General features: G+C 41.2%; 1 protein-coding gene across 1 annotated transcript in view; it reads left to right on the forward strand.

Moving 5' to 3' along the window:
• Positions 1–23932, forward strand: part of tbcd (tubulin folding cofactor D) — a 51995-nt gene that overhangs the window by 20458 nt on the left and 7605 nt on the right. The window contains exons 16-33 of the mRNA XM_080723635.1: positions 4149–4206; positions 4301–4330; positions 4735–4820; positions 6820–6900; positions 7019–7092; positions 7226–7343; positions 7915–7975; positions 8100–8122; positions 8237–8268; positions 8412–8474; positions 8962–9038; positions 9133–9214; positions 9571–9689; positions 10244–10335; positions 11636–11776; positions 13585–13668; positions 14315–14473; positions 16194–16332. Of these exons, the coding sequence (XP_080579761.1) occupies positions 4149–4206; positions 4301–4330; positions 4735–4820; positions 6820–6900; positions 7019–7092; positions 7226–7343; positions 7915–7975; positions 8100–8122; positions 8237–8268; positions 8412–8474; positions 8962–9038; positions 9133–9214; positions 9571–9689; positions 10244–10335; positions 11636–11776; positions 13585–13668; positions 14315–14473; positions 16194–16332 (1519 nt within the window). The remainder of the gene's footprint in view (positions 1–4148; positions 4207–4300; positions 4331–4734; positions 4821–6819; positions 6901–7018; positions 7093–7225; positions 7344–7914; positions 7976–8099; positions 8123–8236; positions 8269–8411; positions 8475–8961; positions 9039–9132; positions 9215–9570; positions 9690–10243; positions 10336–11635; positions 11777–13584; positions 13669–14314; positions 14474–16193; positions 16333–23932) is intronic.

Raw genomic sequence — 23932 nt, forward strand, 5'->3', positions numbered from 1 at the left:
GTGCCCTCAAAAGATTTGTAACACAAAAGACCAAGTGGCCTTGCCCATAAAATGATGAAATTCTAGGTCTGCTGCCTAGTCAAAAGCAGAACTTGCCTATGTGCCCTACAGCTATTGTACACATTTGCTCTTCTCAAAACCCTGTCAACTAACTAGGATAGCTGCTCGTGGTAGAAATAGTTTTGCGGTTTTGTGTAATAACTTGATAACTAGAATGTTACGGTGCAAATGAAAGTCACTAACTTTCATATACCTTTTTCTGGGAATGCCACAATAGGTGGCAAAACTTGGCAAAAATAGCAGATATACAAACTTGACATGTTGTGTTGTGATGCGCTGAGTGTGTAGATCCGCTAATTTGGCAATGAGATTTAGTGTAGAGAGAGGGGGATCAATATAGACCTCTGGGCGACCCAGTCAACAAAATATGGGTTTAGTGGGCATGTGAGAGTATGCCATGGCTCTAAAAGCCCTGTTTAATGTATTGCTTCTCAGTCTTTCATGGATAGCGATTATGGCTCTGTGAATGCTATAAAAGGATTATTTGGGTAATTCTTCAGACATGCTGTGGGGCTATTTTGCTGCTTTCACTTGTAGTTGAGTAATATTTGACTAGGAGTATCTACGGTATACTTTGACTCCATTACTGGTTTTCGGTACTTTGTTGTTAGCTGGCGCTACTCCAGTTCAACCTTCAATTGATAAGCCTCACTTTTGTCTGTTTTGCTGTTCCTCACTGTTTTGCCTCCAATGTCAGTTGCTGAATGGGTGTTATGTCATTTGTTTTCTTAAGAAACCTGTAGTATATATTTCCTTCTCATCTATAGATTCTGACATCTGCTGACAGCTGATGGTAGGAAGAGATCATTACCTGTATATACTTAGGGGGAGGGGTACATATATGTGTCGATTTTTCACTCCGAGATATGTCTTGGAAAGTTTTAGAGAATATCCATTTTGGTTTAGAACACAAGTTTGAAATTAACTTTGTAAAAGAGAGAGAGAAAGGAGCTTATCTATTTGGCAAAGTAAAAATTCCCAACAACGTGCTCTTTGGTACAAATGGGTGACAAAATGTAATGGCACTCTTGTGGAAAAATGTAAAAGCCTTTATGGTATGGCTAATGCATGGCAAAAATACAAAAAACATTTGAGGATAACTAAGCTGATAAATTAATTGTATAAGTGATATTGGTACGTTTCAAAAGTCAAAGTATTCTGCAGCGTCCACGTTGGAAAAACCCTGCTGGAGATATTTAGTCTAAAATATTTAAAAATGCAATTTGAAAGATGATAGTGATTCTGCCTGCCTATGTTTCCCAGGCAGGGTGTGTTACGGCCTCCGGGGGCCTGAAGAGGAAACGTCCAGGGCCTTGGAGTTTAGCAGCTAGGATGTAGGACAGGGTTCCCCAATAGGCGGCCCGCGGGCCATTTGCGGCCCGCGGGGTGCTACTGTCTGACCCACACCAACCCCAGTAATAATGGTGGTATAAGAGCAGCAACAACACTAGTATATCGTCATTGTCGGGTGGAAATCTCGTATCTCCAAATTTGTACGTTCTTTAGCAAATCACACAAAGCCGTCGCACAAAAGTAGTGAAAACAGCAGATCTACAAGCACACAACGCCTCGCACCGCGAGGCGTTGTGTGCTTGTAGATCGGCTGTTTTCACTAGTTTAAATCATTTTTAAAATGATAAATTCAAAACGAACGGTTTTGGACATACAAGATTTTCACCCGACAACGACGAAAACTGTCGCTGGAGTAGCCGGAACGCCACCGTCGCCCCCCTGCAATGTTGTGGCCCTCGGCTTGGTACCCTAGACATAATTCGGCCCTTGGGGAAAACTAATTGGGGAACCCTGATGTAGGAGATGTATTGTAGCCAAGCATTCAATGTAATCAGTAGAATCTTAAAATCAGTTCAAAGAGTGACAGTCAATGAGTAGAGCGGCTATAAGATAGGGGTAACATGAACCTGGTACCGTGCACTATTATTTTGTACTAAAAGCAACGGTTAACCTCCTCAATGCTACCTTTTCCCCCCCACATCTGCATGTGTGGACCTGCGGCCTCCGACTGTGCAGACCAGCTTTGCAGTGTCGGTTTGAACCCCCCCCCCCCCCCCCCCACTCACATTATCATTATCATCAGCCGTCCCAAAACGCACCCTCCCATTCCCTTGCCTACAGCACTGCCAGGTTTCGCCTGTTGCTGTAGGTTTCGGTCGCCGTTTGCCAGTGAAGCTCAGACAAGCTGAGTCCTGCTGCGTATCCCTCACAGCGTTGATGACATCCACACTACCATTTTTAATGTGGCATTTTAAAATAAAGTGCAACTTTTGTGACAGACATTTACAACGCGTCCGGGTGCACGTTCGACTTTGTTATTTGCTGTAGGATCCCCACACTGGGTTCAGGATGTCCTCAGGGCGTTGTCCCACAATATAATCATGTTTATTTTATTTATTTTCACACCTCCAGGCCTCAGATACTAAGTGATGCTCCTGTGTCCACCTCCAGGCCTAGGTTTTAATGTTAGCAGACGAGGGACTTCGGGGAACAGAGCTGAGAGAGCAAACAGATCTTGCGGCAGTTTGTCTCAGACAGCAAATAAGTATATTTAAATCGTTTGCTGGGTATTTCTTCAGCAACTAAGGTTCACAGACCCATGATCGCTCCATGAAAGACTCAGAAGCAATACATTAAACAGGGCTTTTAGAGCCATGGCATAATCTCACCTGCCCACTTTCAGTGCCGCCGGAGGATTCATACTTAATCATCGAGTACCTGTGTCAGCTTATTACTGGCAGTGGACCAAGTTAACATGCTGTTCTGGGAACCTTTCACATGGCACACAAGGCCAGTTCCAACCTCCAAGACAATGATTTAGTCCTGAAATATGAGCTAATTATACATGCTTAGTGTGTACTGTGTCGACTACCCATAAACACCATCACAGTCAGTCACAGTCAGACAGGGTACTAAGAATCACAGACTGAGACGTGCACTTAACCAGAACCCCAGGATCCCTGTTCTGGGATTCGGCCCAAAATGGCAGCTTTTAAAAAGCAGTGTAATAGATATTTAATCATTTCTTTATGCATCTACTTGTATTCATACAACATACATACTCAACCAGCCAGCATTGCTATATATTGTACGGTCACATATCCTTCTATAGAACAGCATCTCGAGGTATAAAGAGGTGTTGACACCCAGGGAGGCTTGAGCCCAGAGGGGCCTTGTGGCTCCTGTGAGGGCATGGAGAGAGGACTGGTTTAGCAAGCAAGTCTGTTCTGTCTTGATCATGTTCTCTTAAACAGTGATGTTACTAGGTTTTCAATGTAATGGGTCCCGGGACCCACAGGTGGTCATTCAAATGGGTCCCAGAAAAGTTTTATGAGTCCTCAATACAATGTTTTCGAGCGCTGTGAGCTTGTAGATCGGCTATTTTCAAAATGTTTGCCTATTTCTTATATTTATTTTACATTTTGGCTAATGTTTGAACTTAGAACTACTAAAACTACTAAAACATGTGCCCCTAATGAATTTGGGCGCGCAAAATGGCGTTGGACGTCGGTGGAATCAAAACATTGACGTTTCTATCGCCTGTTTAAGACTTTCTACGTGGATTTTATTTGTGTTAACGTAGGGTAAAGTAGGATGCTTTCACCCATGAACAATGGTGGTGTCTGTGGAATTTTAAAATGTTTTTCTTTTACCGCGACCCGGTAAATTATTTTAACATGGACTCCAATGGAGGCTCATCCCCGGGACCCCAGGACCATGACATGAATGAGTCCCTGGGCGACTTGAATGAATTTTTGATGCGGGATGCGCATGTAATGACATCACTGCTTAAATAAAACTTTGACAGTCCTTCATCTTTGTGGAAGATTAATTTGCATTATTTCCATTATAAGTGTATTATGGATCACAGACTGAGACGTGAACTTAATAACCCCAGCATCCCTATTCTTATAATGCTAGCAAAAAGATCTAGACTTAATAAAGCGGTCCAACTGCAGCAACTCGTGTCCGTTTCACTAAGACTAGAGGGTTAAAGTTCATTTGATATATCTCAGGGGCAACACCATTTATATCATTTTATTCTGTTGTGTCCTGTTCTGTGTTTCTTTCTGCAGTGCTCTGCTCATCACTGCCGTGTTCGATCGAAACGTCAACTGCAGGAGAGCCGCCTCGGTAAGTGCCTACGTGCGTCGACGTCGCCTTCCAAAATCCGCAACAGCCAAAAGATACGACAGAACCTGACTTTATTTGTCTGTTTCTGTTCCAGGCTGCTTTCCAGGAGAATGTCGGAAGACAGGTTTGTGACCACAGTGACAAAGTATTAAATTATCGTTTTTAAACAACTCACAGAATTACTGTGATTTCAGGCTATGAAACATCCAGATCTTGTCGGAACTCGTTTTTAGTGCAGTGAAAGTCTTGTAAGCAGAATGACGGCCTTACAAAGTGGGCCGATCAACCTGCTCTTGGCCACAGGGCACTTAGTCAAACGGTTAAAACTGGCAGACATTTACGTAAGTGGAGCCATAATGTAAATCCTTGTAAATCCTTTGATCTGAGCTCTATCTTAAGTTAACTAAATAACTCATTTCCCCCATCATGTCATCCTCTGCTCGCCACTAATGATTAGGGCCGTTCTCACACTGTAAATTCCTGTCATATCCACTGGTCTGTTTGGTTCAACATCTTCTTCTCCCATAGGGCACATTTCCTCATGGTATTGACATTTTAACAGCTGCAGATTACTATGCTGTTGGAAACCTTAACAACTGCTACCTGACCATCAGGTAAGAGACGAATCCTTTTGGAGGCCTTTCCATCAAAGCCTTCATGTTATATCAGTCACAAACGTGTTGTTAACCACTTTTAACGTCAACCATTAAACTGTTAAAAATTTGGTCTGCCAACAATGCAGCTAGAAGCATTTTATGGAGTGCCGTCCACAGACCATGGTAACCGACCCTGCCACGAGTGAGCGGGAAAACTCAATTACCCATGATTCCTAGCAGAAATAGTATTCCGCAGATATCCGTTTTTTATTGCTTTGTATACAACCTTGCTGCAGAAACATGGATATATCTCCACTTCTTTTTCCCAAATCGCTTGTATGGTCAAACAACCGGTTTTCTATGGACCATAGCTTACACACAGATCATCGCAGCTGTATTTTTTCTTCTCTGCGTGAAAGGAAAAACCTTCATCAAAAATCTGGTAAATAACATAGGATTTTGCAGTCAAAATGTTAATACTAGGGGTGTAACAATATAGTAACTTAATCGAAAAATCGATTTTAATTTGCAATGATCTACTATATCGTTTACAAAAGCAAAGTATCGTACCGTTTTGGCTTCGTATCGTATCGTTTTAAAATGTGGTAATCGTTATCGAATCATTTTGCAATGCAAATAATTGATTGTATGGACATTTTAAGAGGGAAAAGGAAAAATAGTGGTCTAATTACTTTTCCATTCCATATAGCTACTCTTGGTCTATCGATAAATGTGTGTAATCTCTGTGTTCACGTCAAGGTGGGTTTGTCCATATGTGTTGAAATATAATGTCCATGTATTTGCTAGATAATCACAGCATTTACTTCCATAATAGATTTTTTACACATTTGACACAGATTTAATTTCTTTGCTAAATAGTTACTATATCGATTTTAAATCATTGAATTGAATTGTATCGTATCGCCATGAATGAACCAATATCGTAGATGTATCGTTAACCATGTATCGTGATGCGTATCGTATCGCTGTTAAAATGTATCGTTACACCCCTAGTTAATACCTCCTGGGATATGGACATCATACAGGTACTGTATATTTTGTGTATAGTTCATCTACTGTAAGCAAGAACATGATCAATGGGTAATCTTTACCGCACCAATATTGGAGACAAAAATGTACTAAACAAATGTCCAGCACTTCTTCCCTAAAGCATTGACACATGCACCTTTTACCTGTCTATATGTACGTATGCAGTGGCTGACGACAAGTGGTTTGTATGTAAAATATGTGGTACAGCCTTCTTTTGTACTCGAGACATATGCCTGTCAGCATGTATGTCTGCCATTTAAGATATGAACTGTGTGCAGCGAAATGTCACTATACAACAATACACAGCCCACACCCTGCTTTAGAATCGTCACCTCCGCTGCCATCTGAGCAAACATTCCCCAGCTGAAAATGGAAGAAGATGCTAGCCCCTGGGCATGAGTGGTCATAGAGCTATACTTTGTCAAATAAACTCAAACCAAGACATAATATTCCTTAACCTATGCATTAATACTTTCAGATTCATCGTTAAAAGAGAACAATTAGAGAGGCGGGATGAGACTTGCAACCTCCGTTTTTGCTTTTAGCTGAACTTTTAAATCCCTGTGCTGTTATTCATGTCCGCAAAATGTTTTTAAGGAGTCCCTACTGATGTTTTAAATGTTTTTTTAATGGTTTGTTTTTACTTCTTTTTTGCTTTATTGTAATGGTGTGCACTTTTTCTGTTAAGCACTTGTGCTTCATTTCTGCTCTTTATTCAGGTCATGAAAGATGCTATACAAATAAAGTTTTTTTTATTATTATTTTTGTCACCTGTTTGCTGTGAATCTGTATCCTATCCGAATCTGTATACGCCTCGACATTGTATAATTGTGTTATTAGGGAACAGCTTACGTCCATGTTTATCTCTTGTCAACTAGTGTTATTAACAATCAAGCAACTCTTTAAAAGAACTTATGTAAGTATTACAAGGTTTTTAACCAAAGATGTCTTTGTTCCATTGCGACAGTGTCTACGTAGCCAGTTTCCCAGAGTACACCAAGCCAATGATAGAACACCTGGTAGCCATGAAGATCAACCATTGGGATCCGTAAGGACTCCTTTTTATCCCTGTCCAAACAAAAAAACGAATAAAATGAAGTATTGTCACAGCATTGCCCTGTATGGTGATTATGATGGGGTAATATTGTTTTTCATTTGGTTTTCAGAGTCATCAGAGAGCTTGCGACCAAAGCTCTCCACAACCTGACGCCTCAAGCGCCCGATTATATGGCAGCGACAGGTAAACAATGTCGCCGTACCTGTTCCCCAGGCAATAAGAGAATGCCTAAGGAAAAGAAAGAAGACATTTTACCATTGGACTTAAGACCTGTAATTATTTGAGGTATGTCTCTCTCTCTCTCTCTCTGCTTCAGTTCTGCCCCAATTGTTGCCCGTGGCGATGGGTATTGACCTCCATAGTCGCCACGGAGCTATCTTGGCATGTGCTGAGATCACCCACGCCTTGCACAAGCTGGGAACACAGAACAACAGGTAACCTCTCAGCACCACGAGTCGTAAAGTTGCAAAGCTAGCCTAGGGCGTCATAGATTTGACGTATGTTCCTACAGGGTGCACACTACGACACGCTGTACAGACTAGTAGGTTCAAAGTGCAGCCAGGAACAGAAGTGGAGACATTTATCTTAGCATAGCATATCCTGGTGTTGCATCTTGTCACATGGGCTGATTGGACAGATTTCTCTTGTAGATTGTTATCTACTGCTTTATCTACCGTGTCTACATCATGCATGAAAATAAGGACAATTAAGTGTGAAATATTGGTTAATTAATTGATATATTTGTGTCCCAATTCTGGGCATGTCATCATAAATGTCATAAAAATCTCACCAGTGTGAAGTGAGTGGTGCAAACACGACACAAGTGCATATCTCCTTGTATGAGCCGTTCTGTCCGTGGCGTCAGTTACTTTATCTGTACTAGTCCTTACCTGTCCTTACCCACGCTAATACGCACAAAGTGAAACGTAGGAGCGGTTTGCACCGCTCAAAAACTGAGCATGTCTGTTGGCTCCAAACGTAACTAATCACGTGGTCTCTTTGTAGATCCGTGGTGGACTACATCTCTTCAGAGTGTGTGGATGGCTTAAAAAGCATTCACCAGAAGGTCAGTGTTCCTTTGAGAAAACATACTGTATCTCACTGAGATTTTCAGAAGACAGGAGATTTTCATGTTGAAAATGTTATGTCTTCTCATCTCTGACAACGCTTTTCATTTCCTCTCCCAACAGGTTTTTGACCGCAAGCAATACAGGTAATCCAAATGCATATATTTTTTAATCTTCTTAAGGCGTTAAAGAATCTATACACAATAGAGGCTTTTGACTGTACTTATTATCTTAATTCAAATGCCTTTTCTCTGCTTTAGGGGATTGTATGGTGAGCTGATGAGGCCAGCAGGTACGTAATTATATCTTCAGATCAAGCTATAGACACTGTTAATGGGTTCTAATTCTAAAAGAAGAAAGGTTTTAAGGACCTGATGTCAGCTGCAGTCTTTACTAATGCCTTAAGTTAAGATGGACTTTTGTTTCTCCCAACAGTATGTACTCTCATAGAAAAGATGTCCCTCTCCAAAATGCCCTTCAAGGACGACCCTGTCATCAGTAAGTTGTCTTTTATTACTTTCCTGTTTAATTGAGAGATGTTTGTGGCACTGGTTCTCAAATGTGGGCTCTCAGCAACCCCTAGGGTTTCCTTGAGGGGGTTCCAGGGGATCCCCAGCAAAACGAAGAACAGTTTAAACACATGAACCCATTACATCTTTTGGCTGTTTTAAAAATAGCCTATCTACATGCTCACAAAGTATTGCGATGTGGCATGCCAAAGAACGCATTGCGATGTGACACGTTGTGAGCTTGTAGATCCGCTATTTTTGGAAAACTGAAAAATGTTGACAAATCATCTCTTGTGGGGGTTCCTGCACTTCCTGGCACAAAATCTTTCAGATGGGGAGGTTCTGCAGCCTAATACACATACCTTTTTACGGGTCCTTGACTTGAAAGTATTTGAGAATCAGAATGACTGGTCTGTATACTGTATTGCATGGGTGCTGGTGCTGGCGTGTAATGCTTGACTGACTGTGGCTTTCAGCCGGCTGGCAGTGGCTGGTTGACGACACTCTGAAGAGCCTTCACCTTGTGTCCAGTGGAGCGAGGGATGCCATCACGGTATGTGAATAACAGCATATCTGCCCCACACTTCATCCCTGTCCACTGTGATCTTTCTGTTTATAAACGCTTTTATCTTCCTGTCTTTTGTTAGGATGCAGCGGTGGCGGCCCTGGCCGCGCTGTGTGACCAGTACTATCAGACAGAGGCTGGCCCAGCTGACCCCAAAATGCAGGGTGAGTACGAATTCTGAGAACGTTAAGGGTTTTTAAGGGTCCATATTTGTATACTCCGAGTTAAGACATTCTGGATGAAGGTCCAGACTGGGAGCGAAACATCAATTTGAATAAGAAAATTGATGCTGCTTTTGTTGATGAAATACTTATTTCATGATTGCTTCAGTTGTCACTATCCAATGCACCTGCATCTGAACAAAGTGGATGTGTGAATATTTCCTTTGAGTTTGCATAATACTCTTGAGATAAAAATCGATGAATGAACGCTGAGGATGTAGTTGTGTTTTTACATAATATTATCTTTGCTGGAATCTGTGTGTGTGTCTGTGCGTGTGTGTGTGTGCGTTTTTGTGCAGAGGTCCTGGTGTCCCAGTACATTGAGGGGCTGCGCAGTCCAGTGGTGCTGACTCGCTGCGGCTCGGCCCTGGCTCTGGGCTGTTTGCCAAGATTCATGATCGTTGGCAAACTGCAGCAGGTGTGTTTACAGTGTCTGTACCAGCTATTCAAGTATACCCGTCTTCACTGCTCAGTACAGTATATACTGTAGGTATACGATACAGTAGGTGTGTGTCTGTAGGGCTGTCACGATTATGACATTTTACATGATGATTAATTGTCACTCAAATAATTGTGATTAACGATTTAATTGTGTTTTTGTCATTGACAATTACATTTCTGTTGGGCTTTTAGGCTTTGAAGTTGCACATGGTAGATATGACACATAACCTAAATATACAAATAAATTACTGACATATTTGACAACTTTATACTTAAAAAAGAACATTCATAGTGGAAATAGCCAATCTACAAGCTCACAATGCATCAATGCGACGCGTTGTGAGCTTGAAGATCTGCTAATTCCATTATTTTTTTACTTAAAAAGAATATGTATGAACATTTTTCAACATGGAAACGATTATGATGATTATGAAAAATAATCGCGATTATGTCAAATAATTGCGATTAGATGATTATGTAATAATTGTGAAAGGCCTATGTGTCTGTGTGTGTGTTCATGTTTTTTTTTAGATCCTGGAGGGGCTTCAGCAGGCATCTAAAGTTAGGCAGAAGGAAGTGAGCTTCACCGAGGCCAGGAGAGATGCCATCAGAGCCATGGCTCAGTGAGTGTCACGTTTTGTGTGCGTCGTTTTGTGAGCTTGTAGATCTGCTATTTTTGGTGAAGAGTTGGCTGTAGATGGAAAAATAACTCCTCTACAGTGCAAATCAGGTCTCCACATTGTGAAGTGACATCGATGTAGTGATATTGCTGAATTCCAAATATCATCAAATTATTCGGAGGCACCCCTGTACTGCCGTCACCATGGCACCCCAGGGTGCCCCGTCACACACTTTGAAAACCCCTGCTCTATAGAGTCCCTGTGTTGTGCTCTGGCCTGTCTGTCTCACACAGTCCTCTGCAGTTCCCATGCCTCTGCCCACCCACATCTTGTGTGTCTGGTGGCTTATACGCTCAATTCAGGTGCTGCTCGTCAGGCTAAAATAAACAGCCACGACCTGCCCATACCTGCAGGACCTGACTGACACGTCTGTCCACCACGCTTCCGTCACTCTCTTTGTCTCCGCTTCTTTAACGAGAAATCCTCATTTTGCCTCGGCTCACATGCCGTCTGACATCGCACCTTTTTCAGCGTTCTTTCAGAAGGCTTGGCTTAACCCTATTAAAACCAAGAAAGCATCTTGCAAGACGTGCAAGACGTGCAGACGTGCAAGCTCACAGCATGCTGCGAGCTTGTACGTCTGCTATTTTTGATCATTTTTGAACAATCTTGAAAGTGTGAGAACTACTGATTTTTAGAAGGTATTTGTAGAATCTGCCTTGCGTCTTAATGGGTTAAAATGACTGTTGTGTATTCCTAAAATATAGTTTTATGTGATATTATAATGCACACAATGATACCGCGTAAGCCTGGGCGATATTAGGAAAACCTTTGATATTCGATAAGGTTGTTGAATACCTCAATATCGATATTACTCACGATATTAGTAAAAACAATTGCATTGTATAGTTTTTAATGTTCTTCTGCTTTAGGCCCACTGCCTGCCTAACCCAGATAATGAATAGCATATCCATGCATGCACACTGCACAGTACACATAGAAGGGTTAGGTAGGTTTTATTGAAATAACCACACCTGGTGGACTGCTCTTTTGCATGCATAGTGTGTCTGTTAATTAATGACATATATACACCAATACCTCATTTCAAGCCGTCTTCGTCGATATGTATACGTTGCATGTCGATACCTCGATATCGATACATTTTCGATATATTGCCCAGCCTTAATACTGCGGACATGTTGTGATTTTATCGAATATTATCCAAATACTTATTTTCTCTGTCTCTGTCTGTATGTCTGTTTCTCTCTCTCTCTCTCTCTCTCTCTCTCTCTCTATCTCTCAGAGTGTGCTTGACAGCAGGTGTGCAGGCCAGTGGGCCCTCAGACTCTGTTGTCTGTGAGGAGAATGTAGCAGGCGTGTACGGAGCCCTGCTGGACGGCATGGACGACTACACCATAGACAGTAGAGGGGACGTGGGGGCCTGGTGAGTCATCTCTGACCATAAAACACACACACACACACACACACACACACACACACACACACACACACACACACACACTAGGGCATTCACCAAATATTCGAATATTCGAATATCAAAGTCACTATTCGATGATGTTCACCGAAGTCGAATATTCGCTTCTTTCTTATTTTTTTTTATTTTTTTTCTTTTTTTTTTTTATATATAGTTTTATATATAGCTCACAAAACGCGAGGCGTTGTGAGCATGTAGATCAGCTATTTTCACAATGTTCGCCTCTTGCTTACTTAATATTTGACAGTTTGGCAAGTCCTGTCGAATATTCGACTATTCGAATACTTTGAGGTCGAATAATTTGAATACTAAAAATCACTATTGCCCTAACACACGCACGCACGCACACACACACACACACACACACACACACACACACACACACACACACACACACACACACACACACACTCACACACACTCACCAATAAACAATCACTCACCAACATTTGTCTTAATGCTTTGAGGAAAAGGTATGTCCCGCCAGGCTGAATCCACTTTGTCTGTCCGTCCCTCCACCCAGGGTCATGGGGACACATGTCACACCTGTCTCTAGGGTGGCCCCGGGGCCATGCTTACCTGCTCATAGGAATGTCACCAGGCTTGTCACTTGTCGTCTCAGCCTCCATTCTGGGATGGGCTGCTTTTCCCTTCTGTCTTTAATAATCACTTCTTCGCTTCCTGTTCGTCTACGCTGTCCGTCAGGCTCTCCCTTCTTCTTCTCTCTCTCTCTCCTATGCCAAAAATAGCAGATCTACAAGCTCACAAGGTGTCACGTCTGTTATTTTTGGCGTACGACACACCGGTGTAGGACAAAGTATAAAGCAGGCTTCGCTTCCCAGGTTGGATCCATGCACACATCATGCTGTAAGGGCACATACCGCTCACGTCCCCCTAGGCGTTCTCTGTTGCCGTTCACCTTAAAACATGTTCTTCCACCAAGCCAATAAACTCACTGCTCCATTGATCGTAGCAGCACATGCACCTGTTTCCACCTGTTCAGTTGGAGAGCGTTGCTCAACAGTGTTTGAACGAATGCCCTGATTAGCATTTCACATAAACAAATTGTGCCCTGCAGCCACGACGCAGCACATTTGACTATTTGAATCCCTGCGTTATCTATTGCTTTATGTTTAGGAGTTGTCAGGGGAGAACGATATGGAGACGTTAGGGTACAGAGTGCTCAAACCAGGGACGTTGGTACTGTACTTACCGAATATGGTTGATGCCTATGGCAATATCGCAAACCATATCGCACTCCTGTAACTAACGTTTTCATCCACGGCACCCCAGAATGACGTTGTACATTTTTATTTTAACCTTACATTTTATTATGGTACGTAAGGATAAAAATATGTAACAATGAGAATATCTGTTTCCACATTAGGACAGATTGATCGTAACTGATCTGACCTTTAACTGCTTGAACCCCATCTCTATTCTGGGGGTAACGTTTGTAGATCAGCTATTTTCACAATTTCTGCCTCTAATGTTTGACAATTTGGCCAATGTTTAATTTGACATTTTAGAGGCATTAAAAAAGTCCTTAAATTATCACTTTAGAAATTTGCAGATACCCTCTATACATTTAAACTTTGTTGGTTTGTTTAGTGTTGAGTGAGAAAAAACTTTTGCACATTAAGTTAATCATCTGGGGACCCCCCAAAATCACAGTTTGAGAACCACTGTCTTAGTGTGCAGACTCACCAGGATGCCCCCTCACTCACTCACTCTCTCTTGTCTCTGTGTGCCCACAGGGTGAGAGAGGCAGCCATGTCCAGTCTCTTGGATGTCACCATGTTGGTGGTCAACACTGCTCCAGAGCTGCTCTCTCCAGACCTGTGAGTAAAGAGGCTGAATTTCAGTCTAACTGTGACTTTTTCAACCAGTGTCACGCCTTTTTTTTTTAAGCTCGTCAATCAAAGCACCACTGGTGGTGCACAATAATACTAGCGTTGAGCAATCTCTGACTTGTTCTTTGTTCATTGCCTCAGGGAGTCTTGATTTAACGGTAACGAGATACAAGCAACTAGGCTCTTATCGCTCCTTGTAACTTCTTCTAACTCATATCGTCACTGTCGGGCAGAAACCTTGTATCTCCAAGTTTCAAATTTGTTTCAAATTCGCAAAGTAAAGCCCTGCTACATCATACAAGGCTGTCGCACAAAGGTGCGAGGCGTTGTGTGCTTGTAGATCGTCTGTTTTCAATAGTTTAAATCATTTTTTAAATGATAAATGCAAGACAAAGAGTTTTGGACATACAAGGTTTCCACTCGACAACGACGATATGTATGATATTTACATGGATTAAAGTTCTCATTTGGATTCCATTTGCATTGAGAGGTTGTAGATAGGCTATTTTCTGTCATTATTTTAAGATCAGAGCCTTTGAAGTGGTCAAACTAGCAATATGTTCTGAAGCATCTTCCATCAAGTCTTTTTGCTTTAATCCATGTATGCATTCATCCCATACTATCCTGTTTGCAGGGTGCTGCGTATGATGTGCTGCCTGGCCCAGCAGGCGGCTGAAAAGATCGACCGCTACAGAGCCCACGCTGGCACAATCTTTCTGCGCCTCCTGCACAGCACAGAGCCTGCAGTGCCTCACATCCCCCACCGAGAGGAGCTGATGAACATTTTCCCTGTGTGAGTCTCTCTCCCTCTGCCACTCCTTGAAAGTCTGATTCATACTTAGTTGCACACACTGGCGTTGCAAGCTGTAAATGGCAGATCTACAAGCTCACGGCGAGTCACATTCGTGATGCGTTGTGAGCTTGTAGATCTGCTATTTACTGAGCACGACACTGGCACTGGCAAGTATAGCTGAGGCTTTGGTGTGTGGTATCGGCAGTCTGCCATTATTCACATGTCAGTGGTTAAGCCTTCTTTATACATCCGTGGGCTCAGCGCCACCTGGCTCACTGGTCAGGTTTTTGAACCAAGTTTGGCTTTAAATGTTGTACCTTTCAAAACGGCCATTTAAGTCATCAGTTTTGGCAGGCGACTGTGAAAAGGGGCCTGCGGGTGGAACACAAATAAGCTTTCATTTTTTTCGGTAACTTGAAACAACCACGTTGACTGTCATTCTGCTCACTGTGTGCCTTGTTTCTTAACCCTATTTCTGTGCAGCTCTTTTCCTTGAGATGGTAAATGGTAGACATTTCACCAATTATTGATGGTTGTGACCCTAGTCGGTCTTGGAATGCTATAATTAAAGGTCGATAATTTGAAGGCATTTTCTTCTATTGATTACTCATGCATGGAAACTTGAATTCATGGATATTTTTTAGTTTTTGTCTTATTCCAAAGACAATAATTTGAGGAGACTATTTGTGTCTCCATATGGAACCACTGCTGGTCATTAAATGATTGGCTTAGGAATGTGACATACATTTGCCTCAACTACTAAATTCGCTATTTGAAAACACATTTTTGACAACTCCCTACCAACTTGTGTGGGTGTGTGTATCATTATTAGACCCAGCTTATCAAGACCAACATAAACGTTGTTTTATCTTATTTTACACCTACTGGTCCGAGCGCATACCACATGGGCTTTGTGTAGCCTGGCGGCATCGCTGGTTCGATTCCCGGTCCGGACGACCTTTGCCGCGTGTCACTCCCCGTCTCTCTCTCCCCATTTCCTGTCAGTCTACTATCCTATCAAATGAAGGCATAAAAAGACCCAAAAACAAATCTTAAAAAAAAGAAGATATTGACCAATCAACTTAAAAAAAAAAGTGTGTGGTTCGGTACATAAATGGACCAAAGTCGTGTAAACAAAACAACCATCAACAACCAATCCCTCAAGATTTGCAGGATATCTACATAAGTACCCGAAGGTTTCATTTAATTCAAGTTTACAACTAGGGAGATACACACAAAAAATACAATTTTTTATCAATTACACATACCATGAAGCCTTGAATTCATGGAGATTCTTTAGTTTTTGTCGCACTCCATAGCCAATAATTTGATGACTGGGTCATCGGTCAGTACTCAGTAGGAGACTCCAACTCAAGACTTCATGGGGTGTGTAATTGATAGAAAATAAGTAAATCTTTGGGTGAGCTACTCCTTTAAGTTGTAAATATGCTGCTGAAACACGTCCCCAAGATGTTTTTGAAATTGAACAGCAGGGGGTGAAGGTGATCCATCATGAAACCTATTAGTTAGGGGGGTCAGCTAGATGATAGTTAGGAACCAAATGGAACCTTATGGGTATGTAAATCAGAGGAGTGGATACAAATGGAACCATTATTTGTACACTCTCTGATTTTAAATTAACGTTGATTTGACAATAGCAATTGTCGTCTCAGTGATAGAAATGTCATTAAATGGGGTTTGTTTTGTTTTGTTTTCCAAGTGAGACGTCCGTCAGTCTGAACTGGAACGCTCCGTCTCAAGCCTTCCCCCACATCACCCAGCTGCTGAGACTGCCTCAGTACCAGTACCACACCCTGCTGGGCCTCACCGTGTCCGTGGGAGGGATCACAGAGTCCACGGTATGCCAGCCAGGGTTTAGTTTGATTTAGCTTTAGCCATAGTATTTTGAATAAAATTTATTTTAGTCATCTGAAAAGTTTTAGTCTAGCTTTGATCGACTAATTATTGTAAGATCTCAGTCGACTAAATCTACAGATGATTCTGTCTACATGGTGGCATGGAATGGCTGATTTTACACAGTGATGAAAATAGCCGATCTACAAGCTCATAACACGCCACGTTGTGAGCTTGTAGATCTGCTATTTTCAGAGGGCAAACAAACATAAAATGACGTTTCTTTTAGTCCTTAGTCTAGCTTTTATTCGTTGGCGAAATTGTCAATATATTTAGTCTTAGTCATCATAGCTTCGTTTTTATTTAGTTTTCATCAGTGAAAAATGGTAGTCGACAAATATTTTTCGTCAGTGTTAGTTAATCAGGGTTTCCACGGTCATGAAATTCCTGGAAATATTTTGAAATTAGAAAAATATTTTCCAGTACTGGAAAGGTTTTAGAATTGATCAAGGGTCCTGGAAGGTCCTGGAAAAAATAGCAATGCATTGTTTTTGGTTATTTTTTGTGTACTCATTTACTGCCAACATAAATTGACTTTGAGGGTTCCCTGCCACGATATTCTTACCTTTTGACGTGGGCACGTGCACGGTCCGCATGCACATAGGAGTAAGCTACTCGTTATTGCACTGAATTATTGTTATATAGTCCTGGAAGTTGGGCTAAATATTCTGGAAAAGTTTAGGAAATTCATTGGTAGAAATGTGTGGGAACCCTAGTTAATGAAATGAAATGAACAGTGCGGTATGCCAATCCAAACAGGATCTCTGGTGGGCCTGATAGTGCGGGGCTCAGTACAAAGCAATATAATAATATAATTGGCTTTCCTTTCTCTTGTGATATTGAATCAATGTCTTTGTTATTTGAGTTTCAAAGCAATAAATTATGGCCTGAAAAATGTTTTCGTTTTAGTTGAAATACAATCTTAAAAGAGGCTGAAATGGTCCGATTTCATATACGGCAGTGATTTATTTATAATTATGTTTAATTGATGTTCATATTTTATTGCCTCGAAGGATAGCATTTTTTTTACCGCACTCAGATGAAAAAAAACAGATAATAATTACAATTTATTTCCTTTAAGAATAGAAATACTTGGTGCATAGTGAACTTTAATATTATATTATGAAAAGGTAATGTGTTAACAGTATGCAAGGAGGCAGGGCCGGATCTAGCCTCTAGTAGTAGGTGGGGCAGCAAGAAATGATAGGGGGGTCACCTCCAGCCCACGCCATGAGGCGTGGGCGGAAAAAAATGGGGGGATCAAACCCCCTAAAACACCCGAAATGCATAAAAAACAAAGCATTTTGGCACACTTATACCTATAACACGCATTACAAACAACAGGTCTTACACCTATCTCTCTCTGTCTCTATATATTCTAGTAGAGATGGACTGATTGCAAAATTCTTGGCCGGTACCAATCCACCGGTTTTATGAAGGTCTGACCTGCCAAAACCGATTTTCCGATTTCTTTAGCTATGAACTAGAAAATAGGGTTGCTCCAATACCCTTTTTTCAGGCCAAGTAGGCCTACAAGACATACTTCAATTTGAGTACCAATAAGCTAGAAGAACACTAATGCCAAATCAATCACAAAAGTACAATATCCAAAATCACAGTCAATATCCAGTCTAATATGATATGGATATAATATTGATGCCAGCTGATCATTCACTGTAAGGCCTAAAGTTAAAAATACATACTACTGTATATATTGTATAATTGCTGTGCCACATTGCTTCTGTCTGTGTCACTGTTAGAGCTGCACGATTAAGGCAAAACCTTTATTTTAAAATTATTGGTATACATATTGAGATCATTTATTTCAAATATTATTAATAATAATATTATTGAATAAATATTTTTTAACAAGCAAAACGATTGTCTTAAAAGCTAAAATAAATAAGGTTGCATTCATTGTCTTCAAGGTGAGAAATTTACCTTGTGTCACAGTAGTCTGACTCAGTCTATTCCTTCCTTTCAAATATTTAAGGGCAAAATATTACCTCATGACCCTGGCTGTTCCTGTTGTTTTGGGTTGTAACACCTCTGTAAGGGACTTAAAATGTTACATAATACATTTCTGTTGCTTAATGTACTTTGTGAAACTATCGGAGGATACTATAACGACCTTTAACAGGCTTCACCTGGACATGCATTAATTAATCCAGCGTGTGGACAGACACACATGACACCACGCAAAGTGAACTGACTTTTTTTTTTCCAACAACAGAGAAACGATATCATACCGGCCGATTTTTGATTTTTGCATGCCATCATGTTTGGTGGGGCAGACAGGGCATTTAGGGGGGCATTGCCCCCCCTTGCCTATGCCTAGATCCGGCCCCGCAAGGAGGTCACTGGCAAAGCAAGACATCTAAAAATGTCTGGTCCATCAATCCCATTGTTTCCACTCGTTCATTCTGCGTTGCCTCTGCTGTGACCAAAAACGTTTGATACTAGAACAAGTGCAAGTGGTCAACAAACAGTGATAACCATCCAGGCTTACTGTTGTTGTTTTGGGGTTTGAACCAACAGGGGGAGCCAGAGTCTATTCCAAGCTCCATACATAAATATACTTTAACTCTGTCCAAGAGCAGCTTTGCTTTCGCAGAATTTATTGAAAGCACACACAAACATCAGGTTGTGTGACTCTGACCCTAATCTCCGCTCCACTTTGTAAAAACAATGTATGGCGTCAGCGGGTTAAACTTCAAAGATCGGGGGGCTTATCCATAACCAATGGATCTGGAGGTGGTATTGGGGGGGAAAGCCAGCGTTTCCCATCTGAAACGGTGACTTGCATTGATGAATGGGCACTTCTAAAGAGCATGTCAGCAGCTTCCCACTCCTGACCCCTGCGCTCCCATCCCATCACTCTGCAAGCACGCAGCCTGGAGGCCCCGAACGGGGAGACGCTCACTGGTCTCTCCTCCTTTAGTGCAGTGGTTCTCAACTTTTTCAGGCCCCAAATAATCATATTTTAACTGGGGACCCCCCCCCCCACCCTGACGAGCACTAAGAGTTGAGGCATTACATTTTGTATGACGTGATTCTATTGTGAAAATAGACGATCTACATGCTCACAACGCCTCGCGTCCCTGAAGTCCTTAAATTGTCAGTTTAGAAATGAACAGATACCCTCTATACACTTAAAACGTTATGTTGTTTGTTTACTGTTGAGTGAGAAAATAATGTTTCACATTAAGTTAATAATCTGGGGACGCCCCCCTGGGGGGGTCCCGACCCACTGCTTTAGTGAGACTCAAACCTGTGAAAGCATATCCCATGTCCATGCCCACGCAGGATGATTTGTGGCCCGATTAACTATTTTTAAACTTTAGTGTTTGTGGATCTAATAAAGAAAAACAAGGTTAAAGCCTTTAATGGTTGCAGTGAGATCTGCAAAGCTGAGCTCATCTGCCAACAGCCTATAAATATATTCCCCAGGAGTCAAATCTGGCTCTATTCTAGTTTTCACCTCTTTCTCATTCTCCCCTAGCCTTTCCCAGATAGACCATCAGAGACGAGAGTAGACTCATAGGTTTGGACAGGGCTTTGAAAAGGAAACTACCGGTATCCACCCCTGGTGAATTGACCATTCTTAAGTTCTTTACACATCGGTGTAAAGAATAAACGCTAACAGAAATCGCTGGCGAGTATTACGCAAATTCATCATTCAACCAGGTTGATGCCTTTAGTCGTAGTAAAACATAAACCTCATTCCAAATAAAAATAGCGTTGCTTGATTGTGTTCTGTGAGATTTTGCGTTTTCCGGTTTGTAAGGAAGGGCCTCGCGACCCATTGTGAGCTTGTACTTCTGCTATTTTCAAACATTTTGTACTTTTACTTTTGGTACTTTAAGCACATTTTGATGCCAACACTTTTCATACTTTTACTCAAGTACATTTTGAATTCCGGACTTTTACTTGTAAGAGAGTATTTCTATATTGCAGTATTGATACTTTTTCTTAAAGGCCCACTTCACCTCTGGGACAACCAGATCTTATTTTATTGTTGTTTGGGACACGATCAACACAATCCTGAGTTATTTCTTGTGTTCAATCTGTGTTTTGAGATATTTTAGTATTTCAGCATGACTAGTGATGCATTTTGCATCATATGATGTAGGGGTGCCACGATTCAGTCAGCCTACGGTTTGGTTCGTATCTCGGTTTTTGGCTCACGGTTTCGGTACAGTAAAATTGAAAATGAAAAAATAAAGAATCCAAAATGTTCAGTTAATTTTAAAGATGGGTGCAATCATTTGTTTCCCCCCTAAAACATGATAATCAGTTAATATGATTTTACTAGGAGGAAGATTTTCTCCAAAAAAGTGTACAGAAAGAGTTAAAATTATGTTTTATGTGGCCACACCCCAAAAAATTAAGAAATTCGGTTCATTCGGTATGGGCTGTTCGCTACAGGGCCATTCGGTTCGGTTCAGTATTGTGGCACCCCTATGATGCATCATGCTGCATCATATGATGCAAAATGCATCACTAGTCATGCTGAAATACTAAAATTTTCCTTCACTTGTAAATGAATCAAATGGCCGTAAGGGAGATATCAGAGATGTACAGTAGTATCACTGGTGAATTTGCTGTGTGTTGATTCCTGCTTCCCACCTTCAACTTTAATCACAACAACTCCAATATGTCAGTTCCACATCCTCAGTTTTTGTCTTCTTCCCATCATGTTATGACATAATCTGAGTTTCAGTGACAGATCACTGTACTTAAGTTCTGACAGTACAATTTTTAGATACTTTTAAATGTATTCGAGTATTTCAGTACCTTTACTTTTAGTACTTTACTCCACTACATCTCAGAGGCAAGTATTGCCATTTTTAATCCACTACAATATACTACAATATGCACTTACGCCATTTTGTTCTACTTCCGGGTGTCTTTCGACTTCCTTCACAGGTGTTACTGATAATAATAATAATAATAATAATAATAATAAAACTTTATTTGTATAGCACCTTTCATGACATGAAATGCAGCTCAAAGTGCTTTACAGAGCATAAAATGAAGCACACGTGCTGATGATACTAATTAAGGCTCTGTTTGATTTATTGTACAGTGGTTCTTTAATTTCAAGGACCCCCATAACTCTGTAGAAATTGAATCAACAAATGGAATCAAATGGACCCTTGTGGGTCCATTTGCTTCCATTTGTACACTCTCAGAGTTACACACCTGTATGGGGACATTTGGAACCCACTCAGGAACACTTTGAGACCCACTGGTGTCGCAGAGTGTTTCCAGTGAGCCAACATGCAGCACCCTGACTCTGTTTGACCAGAATGGAACAGAGCCTTCATTAGTGCATCAGTAACACCTGTGAAGGAAGTCGAAAGACACCCGGAAGTAGAACAAAATGGCGTATGTGCATATACCGAGAAAACCTACAATTTCTAATAGCTTGGATTCCCCATCGATGATGTCACTGGCAGAGGGGTTTCTGAACTGCCCACAGCCCTCCTAGGTGACACAGACCCAGCTATTTTATCATGAACATTAGTGAGGACCAATTATATGAAGATGGGTTGAAAAGTGCTGAAGTCGTCCTTTAAAGGGATATTTCACTTTCAAAAAAACCTTTGGTCATGGTTATCATCTAATCAGGCTTTTATGAACACCCTGAACAGTTTTTAATATGCTTCATTCAATATTTAGATATTTGATGTAAGTGTTATCAGGAGGCTTGATCCAGAGCCGCTCCACATACACACCCATTGTAACTTCAAACTCCATTTTAACCATGATAGATTCATTAAAAACACACATTATTTTTTCTGTTGACTCATACTGCCCTCCTAATACGTGAGCAGGCTGTGTTTTTTCGATAACGTTTTTCATTTATTTTTAATAATTCTTTGGGAAAATGAAAAAAATAATAATACAACAATTAATTATTAAAAATAAATGAAAAAGGTTATTGAAAAAACACAGCCTGCTCACGTATTAGGAGGGTAATATGAGTCACCAGAAAAAATGATGGGTGTTTTTAATGAATCTATCATGGTTAAAATGAAGTTTGAAGTTACAATGGGTGTGTGTGGGGAGAGGCTCTGGGCCTGGAGAGCCTGGTAACATTTACATCAAATATCTAAATATTGAATCAAGCAAATTAAAAACTGTTCAGGATGTTCATAAAAGCCTGATTAGACGATACTATGACCAAAAGTTTTTTTGAAAGTGAAATATCCCTTTAAGTAAAATAATCTGGGTATTTTTTCCACCACTGACTATCAATGAATGTGTGTGTGTCCCAGTGTGCTTTATTATGAAAGCAACAGGTGTTCCAGTCCGTAGATCTGTTTCTCTAACCTCTAAGGTTGCGCCCGCTGCTTTTGAACCTTTAACCACACGACTGTTTTGGAAGTGGCAGATCTACGAGCTCACAACGTTTCGCAGCACGATTGTGAGCTTGTAGATCGGCTTTTTCAAGTGGTTAAGCTTTCCTGGCCCAATTATCTTCAGGTGCGATTAGGGATGGGACGACAATCGTTATCTTTTATTTGCCAAGCTGCATATCTGGTATCACTCAAACCCTCTAATTGGTCAAACGGACCTGAAAATAATGTACTTGACACAGTCTTTAAAAGAAAAAGAGCTGTGTGTGTGTGTGTGTGTGTGTGTGTGTGTGTGTGTGTGTGTGTGTGTGTGTGTGTGTGTGTGTGTGTGTGTGTGTGTGTGTGTGTGTGTGTGTGTGTGTGTGTGTGTGTGTGTGTGTGTGGATCATGTGTACCGATTTTTGTGACATTTGAAGAAAATATGGAGGAGAAGGAGCAAAAAGTGTGTTTTGGAGAAAATTCAAGATGGCGGAAAATCTATCATGGCGCAAATGGGCGTGGCCTATATGGGGAGATGCGTCATGACCCAAGGAATCCAGGGAAAAAATATTTTTAATTTTCCGACCTACGGTTCAAGAGTTACAGGCCAAAACGTAAAGTGGGGTGTTATGGCGCCACCATGCGGCCAAATGACACAATTATTTTTTATTTAATCCTTGAAATCATTATGAACCTCCTCTCCAAGTCTTGAAACTCTAGCCCCTATGGTTTGCGAGAGACAAATAATTGAATGTGAGTTTTTGCAATTCCCATTATAAGTCAATGGGGAAAATTAATTCACTAATAAATTAATATCAATTAAACTATAGAACCTTTCTCTTAGAAAAGTAATAGCCCACGATTCCCGAGTAAGCCGGTCGATTTGACATATGGCGCGAGTGTGTGGTGGCAAAACTGTGGGACTAGTGGCGTGCCGAAGTTTAGGAAGTTCAGGCTACATACACACAGACACACACACAGACACACAGACAGACAGACAGACACACAGACCCACACAGCCACGTATAGGGAGCCTGTGCTTCACACAGCTCCAAAAAAAAAGGATTTTCACTCTCTACCAAATCTTTCTGCCAAAAAATAGCCGATCTACAAGCTCACAACACATTGCGACGCGTTGTGAGCTTGCAGATCTGCTATTTTTTGGAAAATGTTCCGCCCCAGGATAATGGATTGGGGTTAT

The sequence above is a fragment of the Nannobrachium achirus genome, assembly GCF_963921795.1.
Source record: "Nannobrachium achirus genome assembly, chromosome: 4".
Taxonomy (NCBI): Eukaryota; Metazoa; Chordata; class Actinopteri; order Myctophiformes; family Myctophidae; genus Nannobrachium; species Nannobrachium achirus.